The 10,819-nt window shown below is 43.1% G+C and overlaps 1 protein-coding gene across 1 annotated transcript in view; it reads right to left on the minus strand.

Annotated features, from left to right (window-relative positions):
- Nucleotides 1–217: 217 nt before the first annotated feature.
- The window catches only part of RHOF (ras homolog family member F (in filopodia)), a 13,092-nt gene continuing 2,490 nt past the window's right edge, over nt 218–10,819 (minus strand). The window contains exons 3-7 of the mRNA XM_009880344.1: nt 10,748–10,813; nt 10,548–10,635; nt 3,518–3,627; nt 2,627–2,761; nt 218–461 (exon numbers count right to left, since the gene is read on the minus strand). Coding sequence (XP_009878646.1) covers nt 297–461; nt 2,627–2,761; nt 3,518–3,627; nt 10,548–10,635; nt 10,748–10,813 — 564 coding nt within the window. The 3' untranslated portion in view covers nt 218–296. The remainder of the gene's footprint in view (nt 462–2,626; nt 2,762–3,517; nt 3,628–10,547; nt 10,636–10,747; nt 10,814–10,819) is intronic.

Below are 10,819 nucleotides of genomic sequence, written 5' to 3' on the forward strand. Positions count from 1 at the left end.
GCAGTCGCTGTTGCAATTTAAATAGTGAGTCCGAGACCTGACTGGTGGTTGGTTGCAGTGAGGAGCAAAAGCCAGATGGACAAAGTAATGCAGCATTGGTTAACATCAACAAAGAGCTTTAAAAACTTAGTGAGAGCCGTGCAACAACAGTGCAAAAATACTAAAAATAATTAAAATTTAAAAATATAAATTGTTCTAGGAATACAAACATGTAATGAAAAAAGATGGTCTTTAAACTGTTTTTAAAATCTGAATCACTTTGCTCTTGCGCAGTCAGTGCTCTCTTGCAGTCCAGATCATAACACTGAGCACACTGTCCGTTTCCTTTGGCGCTTGGCTTTTTTCATGGCATTCAGTGCAATGGTTGTTGCTTCTTTAAAAACATTTTCTATGTTTTCACGACATTTTGCTGAGCACTCCAGATAAACTTCTGCATTAATCTGCTGACAAGCTGCTTCACCCTGGAAAGAACAAAAGGTAAGGAAAGATGTAAACCTGATGTATGAAAGAAGGAAAGTGAGATGGGAAAGGGAATTATTTTCTACATCTTTGTATTGTGAGGTCAGGAAGAAAGAAGCTGCCTTCAAGTATAGTGCTAGGGTGTAAGTGGCATTGGTAATAAACTGAGGCACTGTTAAATAAACTAGGGTTTTTTCCCCTATGTTGATCTAGAGCCTGGCCTAACAGTTCAGTGCATTAGAGACTCAAAGATGCAGACTGCTGATAGTGTAAAAATATTTTCAATATTAAATTTGTTTAAAAGAAATGCTGAGGTAGATACTTAAGTGAGGATAAGATGCCTACATGGCAGTATTTTTTTTCAGGCCTGACCTTAACTATTATGTGATGTCACCTTTAGTAATAAATGTCACATGCAAGAGCAGCATCCAGACCAATGTCTTGTTTTTTGCTGGTGCACATGCAGGAACCCTGAATTTTGCTTTGGAGCATCACAAAGGCTCAGCCAAAATCCTCATATACACAAATGGGTGCCTGTGTTTCCCAACCTCGCCCAAATGCACGCAATGGGAACAGACTGGAATCTAAAACATTTGCATGCAATCCTGGTTATGCGAAATCACTACAGACAAAACAGTGATTTCTTACTTTGCTTCTGATCTTTTCATTGTCTTTGCAGAGTCAGCCCCCAGTTTTGAATGCTTGTGAGCCTTAGGGTGTGATTTCCAGGTCTGCAGCCCACAGCTCACAAACTCTGCATTTATTCATTATAAAGCCCTGAAGTGGGGTCATTTGAACACTCAGGCTTCTATAGGGGGATTTTTCTTCAGCATATTTAAGCTAAGTTTGTCTCCTTTCAGTTGTTTGCAAGCTGCAGTGCTGGCTGATATTGTTCAGCTCCTCTGTGCCTGGCATCGGAAGCATCGTGTTGCACGATTCGAGATGCCATCAGCTGTAAAAGACTGAGGTAGCATATATTTCAGGGGAGAAAAACCAAGTGGGAGGGCTCATGTAGGAGACAAAGTTTGTGCATCGTGTAGGCCATGGAATTTAATTTCATGAGGCCTCAGCAGACTTGCCAAGTGTCTGTTTCTTGCCCTGAGCCTCACGTGTGAGGGTGATGAAGGGAGATATTAATGCAAATGAGAGACAACGTGCAGTTGTTCACAAAGCAACAGGTCAGGCATCTCATCTTGTGTGTGAGCTCAAAGTCCCAGCGTGGTTTAGTGGTGATGCAGTTGCAGGTTTTTTTCCATGCTGTTTAGTAAAAGAAGTGATTCGTTCAAGGTCTTAGTGCACTTAACCTTGTTCTCTGGATTTGTGCCTCAAATGGTTCGAAAGCTGCTGCTCTTGCTCTAAGATGAGACGAGAAGGATGGCTTTGTAGTTTAAAAAAAAAAATGTGGGAGACTGGGGCAGAAAAGTCTGGTGTGACTTGGGCCAAACTGTTCCACCACTGACTAGTTCCTCTGTACCTAGGACAGCTATGCCAGTCTTGTAACACTAGTTGTAAGTCTCGCTGCTTTTTAATACTTAAATTGAAAACATTTGATAATATGTAGAGGTTTTTTAGATTACTTTAGAGACTTCAAAGAAAAGTCTCTTATGTTAGAGAAGCCTCCAGATGTTTTTGCTATTGTTCTTGAAAGGATTTATTTTCAAACAGGGTTTGCAAAACACATTTTTTTCCACAACAGTCAGTATTTTTAATCCTGTAAAGTGCATCCCACCACCTCCCGTTTTTCGCACAATCCTGACCTAAGTACCTGTGATGGGAGCAATGTATCCTAATAAAAATTATGAAGGGAGTCCAACAAACTTGTCGAGGCTTACAGATTTGTAATAGGAATAACCCAGCTGTGAAAGGAAACAAGAATGAGATGTAATGAGCCTAGAAGGTGTAGGTAGTAGTGTCCTTTCAGATATGCAAAGTGCTCTTCAAATTTCTCTTTATTTGGGTACTAAAAATGGGTGATGATTTGGCCACTTCCAAAACAGACTCACAGAAACCCCTGTTAGTGCTGACTATCAATAATTTATTTATCTGGACACTGTGATCACCTAATTGTGGAGTATTTGTGATTGTACTTGTGAGGAACAATGCCACTGAAGTAAGTGTGCTTTATCTCCTGTGACGAAGATAGCACTTTAAATGCACTTTTATTTACCTGGTTGTAAGTAATGGGTTCCTGCTTAGAAGCCCTCAGCTTGCGCAACTGTTCTTTGTCTTTCCGAAGGTCTGTCTTGCAGCCGATCAGTACCAGTGGGACACCTCGGCAAAAGTGATTCACTTCAGGATACCACTGATGGTAGAAAAACAAAACTTTTACATCTGGCTTCCCCCTGCCCCCCCTTCTGAAATCAAAGCAATAAAGCCACATATCAGAACCAGCATTTAATATATGCTGCAATTTGAGTTTTGAAAGCTGTTAGTCTAGCAGCAGGAGTCCAACATGCACTATTTACATTACAGAAACATTTAAAAGTCCTACCCAAAGTCAGTTGCTTCATAAAAACACAGGTGGCATCTGTTGCTATGCCAAAGCACTTATTTAACATCTGTTTCAATTCAGAAGAGCTCCTCTAAAGTTGTATTTAAAAGCAGAATTTGGACCAAGCCTTGCTTTGTTTTGCTGGTGCTGTGTACAGAACGCTAACTTCTACTTTGGAGCACTACAGAAATCCTAGTACAGACAAGGGGTTGTCTACCTCTCTCCTCGATCTTAAATATGCATGTGATGGAAATAGACCTGAACCTAAAATGCTTGTGTGCAACATTGGTTGTGTGACATCGCTACAGATAAAGCAGTGATTTCACCACTGGTGTTTGATGTTTTTAGTGCACGACGGAGTCAACCCCAGTTCTGAGCACTTTGGAGAGGTGAGCTCCAGGTCTCAGGTCCGTGACCTGCAGCTCAGCACATGATGAGTGATCTGTGCATCTACACGCCCAGGGTACAGGACAGTAAAAGCATCAGCTTTTTTAATCTGACATCTTGTCATACATCAGGCATATCTAATTCATTTAAAAGGTTGAAGCAATTACAAAAGCCTCTTACCTTAGCTGCTACGTTATCATAGCTAGTGGGGTTCATGACATCGTAACAAATTAACACGACATTTGTGTTCTGGTAAGAAAGTGGTCGTAGCCGATCGTAGTCCTCCTGCCCTGAAAGACAGAGAATGTTTTGGTAAAAGAAATCTTTGTCCTTAACAAGCACTATGATGGGAATATGTAAAGATACATACTTGAGATCAAGAGCAATATGGTACTGTAATTGCATAGATGGCAAGTTTTCTATACTTGTAAAATTCCTTCCCTTAAATGCAGGAGATTCCTCTTCACTGGCAAACCTCATGCTTTAGAATATAAAACATGTCCTTGGCAAGATTTAATAAAAAGCCTGCTTTGTCCAACTGCTAAGTACTTAGAAGCAGTTCTAATTGCTGATTGCCAAGTTGCTGCTCGCAAGCAAAATCAGCAAGAGGAATTTGACAGTTATCGATTAAAACATTTGCAAATTGGCAGTGGCTCTGTTCTCCCAAATACATTTGCACACGTGATGCTGTGCGGAGAAGAAACTCTGTATTTTCTAGATGTGAATGCTGAAGTAAAAATCTTAAGTGGCAAACTTGCTTTTTCCCAGCCCAGTGAGCTGAGAGGACGCAGCGATTAGCACGCTGTGCCTCCAGCACCGCTGCTCGCTGTAGCAGCATGCAGGTGATTTTACAAGACACACTGCAACATGAGCTGGGCTTAACTGGTCTCTGAAGCAGGACTACACAGATCTTAGGGATGCTGCTGAATTCTGGAAAAGTAGGGGCTTTGTCATACTTCTGATTAGGGGTATTCTAGCACGTGATCTGACAAGAAGCAGCTAATTTGCTTCAGACCTGTTCTCTTCCCCTTGCTGTACATATGACTTAGCAGTAATCACCGTGCTGGGGTCTGAAGGTGTCTGACTTTGATAAATTAAGTTCAAGAAAGCAGTAATTGCCAGACATAGTTGGCAGCTCAGGGAAAAAAAACAATCTTTTTGAGCTTTTTTTTTTGAGACTTAATAAAGAAGAAACTGTGATTTGAGCGGTCTGTAGAAGATCTATTTGCCACCTGAATGCTGCCCCTGGAATCGGGTACATCTCTGTGATACACTGAATTTCCATAAATGAGAACTGGGAATGCCATTCCTTCCCACAATCTAGCAACATGCGCACAGCCCGGAAACTGCCCTACAGGGCAGCTACACATCTCAGATCTTTTACTGGTATTTCAAATGAAGGGATGCTGAAAATTTCAGCGTGCCCCAACTTTATACCAACTACCTGCCCTGGGACCTTGCTCAGTCCCCAGGCACATCACTCTAGCCAACATGCTTGTCTCCAGTTGCAATCTGAAGAATTGCAGATACCAGAAGGCAAATAATTCTACAATACTTTGCCCTGCTCCTTAATTTAAATGATGGATCGAGATACAGCTTAATACGAGGCAATACTGGATAAGCCATCACTTAGTTTGCCTGAGATGTTTGTAAAGAGGAATCTTAGCTTTGGACCACTGTATTTGAGCTCCCGCAAGAGCAGCATCCTCTGTGGGCGAGGTGCAGAACAAAGAAGGATTGATTCCACAGTGTTTAATACAGAAATAATAGACCATTGACAAAATTATGCATGTTGTATAAACATTCAGAGCAAAGACTGTGCTGCTTAGCCCTTCTTATTCTCCCAAATCCACCTACTTGTTTGCAACCGATTTACCATTTTGTTGTTGAGATAATCCTCTAAATGCATTAACCACATCAGGGGCCAAACGTATTTTTTTCCCTCCTAACTTTCTCTAGTGTTATGCACTGTGTGTAATTTTCCCTGTTCGAGTTCATGCCTCTGAGCCTCTGCTAACGTGGTTTGTAAAAGCAAAAGGTCCTCCAAGTTATTGCTGGCAATTTGTGAGGCAGACAGGACTGTACCCTTGGAAGAAACACATTAGTTTGCCTGGAATCAGAACATACAGCTAAAACCATACCGTCCTGGATGGGGTAACAGAAGAGGTGTCTTCAATGATGTGACAAAAATATGCTGTATTGCAAGTCAAAAATGATAGATACGCCCCAGTGATCTGCACCTTCACCTTCAAAACCAGCTGTGCAGTTATGGTTTTTTAAGCAAACTGAGAAAATAAACGCATGAGAAAATGCTGCTGTGTAAGATGCGGTTCCATGCATATTTGGAATTTCAAATACAGAGCACAGAACAAGGTATAATGCAGAGACCACAGGGGGAAGGTTAGATGGTAATTGCTTAACTTGTATTATGGTCGGATGATTGCAGCGCCCACTTGGAAGGAGAGGAAGCTATTCTTTAAGAGCTCAGATGCAGTTCTTCAGTTGCTGAGGATGTAACAGACCCAGATCAAGCTGTGTCTAAACATCGATATTCCTCTCACTGAAAACAATCCCTTTCACCCCCTGTCCTTAAGTGCTGCTGATGAAAATGCAAGAAAGGGCCTGGGAGACTTTTTCTCTGTAAAGCTGCTCAGTCTGTGGTCAGAGCTAATTTGGCAGATTTAGGTCTTCTAGTAGAAGAGTTTTAAAATGAAGGAACGGGGCTGAACCTAAGCAGTAACTGAATGTATTATGCAAAGCACATAAGCGTGGTTCCTCAAGCACAGGTAGCTATTTTCTTTCCCACTTAACAAAAAGCATGCTGTGGAAGAATCGGTCAAATATATGCCTACGTTTGAGCATATCTGTGACTCTTCTGCCTTCCTCACTTCACTGTAGCATCAAAGACCCTGTTTGTTTTTTCAAAGAAAAAATTCCATCCAACTGAATTCACCTAAAACTTCCTAATTCTTTGCAAAGATCGCACTCCTGCATCCCTCTGACATGCTGCATAACCCATGTCTCTGCAGTCAGGCGCTGCGAGGGGGTGGGACCTCGGGTGATGGTTGAGGGTGAACTGGGGAAGAAGTGAAACCACAGGTCTCAGTCTCACGTTCACCTCTGTCTGCTCTCCCTCACCCCTTCACCAATTCACCGCCAGAGACGTGCAAGACTGACTTGCTCAGCCCATATATGAGTTCAGCATCCATTGCCATTGGCAGGAGAGGGTAAATGATAGTCAGGACTTGCCAGCCCAGGAGTCTACTGGTATGTGCTGTCCTAAGGTACAGCAGTACTGTTCATCACCACCAACTGCCAGCGGATCAGGAAGAATGTAATATCCTGCCACCGGGTCCAGACCAGTCAACCACTTCCTACGTATGGCCACGTGTTGTCTGTAATACTCCACGCTCATGGTTTACGATAGACATGGAACCCTGCGATGGTGCGCCCTCACAGGCACACAGAAAGGCACCCAATTCTCTTTGATGTGTTACTCTGCAGGCTCTGTGGGAATACCATGGTTATGAGCTTACCAGCTACGTTCTTTCCACTACTCAGTTCAGGAAACAGACATTCTTGGTAGCAGTAAAACCAGTAGATGAGAACACTTGGGGGAGGCACCCTTCAATTAAAAAGTTGTGGGGTTTTTGTCTTCCTCAGGCACGCCCTCCCTTTTAAGTTATGAAAAATTATCCTTGCACATACCACCTTTTAAAATTTCTCTTAAGGCCTGACTGCTGCGCATCTGTCATTACAGACCTGAAAAACCCTGCTGGAGGCTTCGCCTGTGCTTCCTGTCAGTCAGAGCGAGCACCCACAATGATGAGGCACGGCTTCCTCCCCAGCCTTCCCCAGCTCAGCACAGCTCTCTTCTTGGGTCTGAGAAAGCCCTGCACCCTGCAGCAACAGAAATTGAACCTTTACCTGCAGCTAAAGCATCAACACCACTCCCTGAGTATGTAAAAAATTAATTTACCTCTTAATGCCTTTGCCTCTACCGAGCACGGCAAGAAATGGAAACTTTTAATTCAATAAGCAGCTGCAAAGCCAGTTTGCAGACGAGACAAGTGATATTACAAAGCCTTTATGCATTGCGTATGTATACCACTAACTTCCTGCAACAGCAAGAGGTGTCTCTGTTGCGGAAGACAGTAGCAGAGTACAAAAGTCTCACAAAAAAAAAGTCATTCTAGCATATTTTAGACTAACTCATTAACTTCATTTGTTACTAAAATTCTTGTCAAGAAAAAAAAATAACTTTTGTAGCTTGAAATGGTGGATTCTTAGGCACTTTGTGTCCTTTACCTTCAGTAAGTAAAACAAGCTCAAAGTCTCAAACTGCACAGGACTTGACAATACAAAGAATCCTTCTGACTTTAAAGAGCCCACAGAGCTGAACCTGTCCTTTACCTTCCCATGACATGCAGCTCTATTTAGTGTTACTCCTAGCAAGATCCTAAAAATACCGAAGTCCTTTCTACAGCGGGTGCATCACAAAGATGCAGTGACACTTTTTAGAAGAACAGCTTTGTTTTCTTCCCTGCACTGCTACATGGCACTTACCTGAAGTCCTTCACCCTAGAGATCGTTTTACATCCTTTTGATCCCATTTAAATGATTTTATGATCATCTGCATGATTTGGGAGCGTTTCAGACTGAGAAGCAAAAGACAAGCATAAAGCTGTCTTAGGATTTTAGAGAACAGCAAGACCAGCTTAAGCAGTTCATTAAGTCAGAAGATGATTCATAAAATATGGCTAATATGCTGCACTGTTAAACCAGTGTACTTCCAGTAGTAAGGTGTACGTTTAGACTCCTCTTTAAGGTGCAATTGCTGCTGTACACTCACCCCAGACCATCATCACCCAGTGGAGAGAGGAATTCAATCAGTTGCTGCTGCACGATACAACAGAAGCAAATGAACACAGTGAAACACCGATTCCAAAATTGCACCTCGCCTGCTGCATCGGCACAGCAGAGGGACAGGAGCTCTCTTCCCTCCTGAACTGGACACTCCCCTTGCTCTGCTCTTACTGCACTATTTGAACTTAGAAGACAGGACACAAGTCTTGGTGCCAGTCTAACCCTTAAGAAATTCAACATCACTGTCGTATTATTAAAAACAGGACGGGATTAAAATGTGTGCTCAAGTGAGTTCTTCCTTTAACATAACTTTCAGCCTCAGAAAGAGGATGAAAAGCTGCTTGAATTACAGAGTATGACACAGATCTGTAACATAAAACTATGTAAGCAGCTTTGAAACAGAACCAAAACTCAAGTCTTGCCCCCTCTCCAGCAAATGCCTTAACCAAGGTGGCAACGTCCCCCCTTTCTTTGCACCTGGTAATCCTGATGTGTCCCACGCAAAGCAAAAGAAATTTAACAGGAAGGAAGGAAGGAGACAAGAGTCAGCATCCTCCAGCAACTTGCAGCCTGGTGACCACACACTGTTGTGGGAGGTGCAACATGTTCGGTTTCAAGGTTTCCAGATGAGAGATGGAAAGCGATTGCACTTTCATGGCAAAGAGCTCTGACAACTAGGCAACGATGGCATCTCCACTCCCCAAAGTGTCTTACGAGACACAAAATACACCCCGCTCTGTTCTTCAGTGGGGCAGTCCAAGGCAGTATTTATAGCTGTGAACTAAATGTGGAAGAGTAGACACTTTCTGCTAAAGTTACATGCCTGAACAAGGAAACAGGGTAGGACAAGTCAACAGCACCAGCTTCAGCGAGCATTCTCCGGGCTGCTGGTGGCTGTAGGTCTTGCACAGAGCTGAGCTCCCTGCATGATGGAAGGAGTTGGGCACTTGTGTCAGGCTTGCGAGAGTTTAGTGCTGCAATATTGAACTTGCCCTACCTACCGCTGTTTCTGGATCCAGCCCCTGTTCCTTAAAGCCTGGAAGAGACTCTAAAGGCAAACGTTGGCAACTGCAGCTTGATTTTAAATGAGCCAGCCAGGTATCAAGAACTGTGTGACAGGCAAAATTCCACGTTGACAGCGAACAAACATAAAAACTCGACAAGTTCACTGTGGCAAGTTCTGTGGTGCCAACACAGTATATTAAGGAAACCCCTCTTTCAGCCCTTCTCTTTCCTTTAAAACTTAAACATAAGAGCCTTGCCGTTCTGTAGAAGCTACATTATCTAAATCGCTGGATTCAAGAACAGTAACATTGACACAAGATGATATATTGGGAAATTGGGTGCTCAGTATCTTACCATACTGCAGTAAAGATCAGCAATAAAATTCACTTTTAGATTAAAACCCTTTAAAATCATCTATTCAGATACCATGTATGGTATGCAAGAAGGTGTATTTTACTACTATTAAAAATTAATATGGACTGTATTCGGTTCTTATTTGTCTTGGTGTAAATTTGGAACAACTCCACAGGCTTGAACTGAACCAGGTGATTTACACTGAGCTGAAATGGAGCGTGTGTCAATTTTAGGGTTCGTTTAGGAACACAGCTGGATAACAGAGTCTAGGAACTTTGAATGAAGCTGAACACAAACCATTTCACAAGTTCCCAAAATGAACCTGAACAAACTACCAGCATTTTCAAATAACTTTTACTACTACAGCCTTTTTATTTTGAACACAAACCAGCCTTTTTCTCCTTCACTATTCAATCACACGTGGCAGGAGATTAAAATATTTTCCTGGTTGATTGTATTATGCTTTGCATCTGGGAACTGGGTTTTAATACCTTCAGATATGTTTGTTATTTGATGCGATTTTTCTTAATAAACTGGGTTGTTAAGATAATGAACGAGCCCATAGCTAAAACTGCCATTAGAGGAGTGACACTTTTTTTCTGGAGGGCACATTTATGCATGGAACAGGTAACAGTTGTTGTTTTGCTTGTACTTTAATCTCTAGCTGTCTTAACTGCGCTATCACACTAAAAGCATGCTCATGGAAAAGCAATTTTAAAATACGTCCAGCTTTACAGGCTTCAAGTATCAGCCCGGTTTAAGTTGACACAGCAAAAGCTGCTGGAAGGGAAATACGGGCACGTTCACAGGAGCAGCGTTTTACACCGTTAAAAGAAAGTTTCTGCGTATTTCCCTGAAATTACGAAAAACCCCGGGGCTGGGTTTGGGCCCTGTCCCAGGCCGCGCACAGACCGCCTCCGCCAGCCCTGGGGACATGGAAAGCATGACCTCAAAAATACCCTTCCCCGAAAAAAACAACCCTTACCTGCGGTATCGTACAAATTAAGGGTGACCTCCTTTTTGCCCACCGTAACGCTGGTCGTATACTTCTCGAAGACGGACGGCGCGTACTGCTGCAAAGGGAGGAGAAGCGGTTGTAGCCGGGGACGGGCAGCCCCTCACCGCCGCCGCCCTCACCGGGCGGCCCCCTCAGCCCCTCGGGGTGCCGCGGCACAGCCCGCTTACCTCAGGGAAGGCGCCCTTGGCGTACACCATCAGCAGCGACGTCTTCCCGCAGCCGCCGTCCCCCACGATCAC

This window comes from Charadrius vociferus, unplaced genomic scaffold (genome assembly GCF_000708025.1).
Source record: "Charadrius vociferus isolate BGI_N301 unplaced genomic scaffold, ASM70802v2 scaffold332, whole genome shotgun sequence".
NCBI classification, from domain to species: Eukaryota; Metazoa; Chordata; class Aves; order Charadriiformes; family Charadriidae; genus Charadrius; species Charadrius vociferus.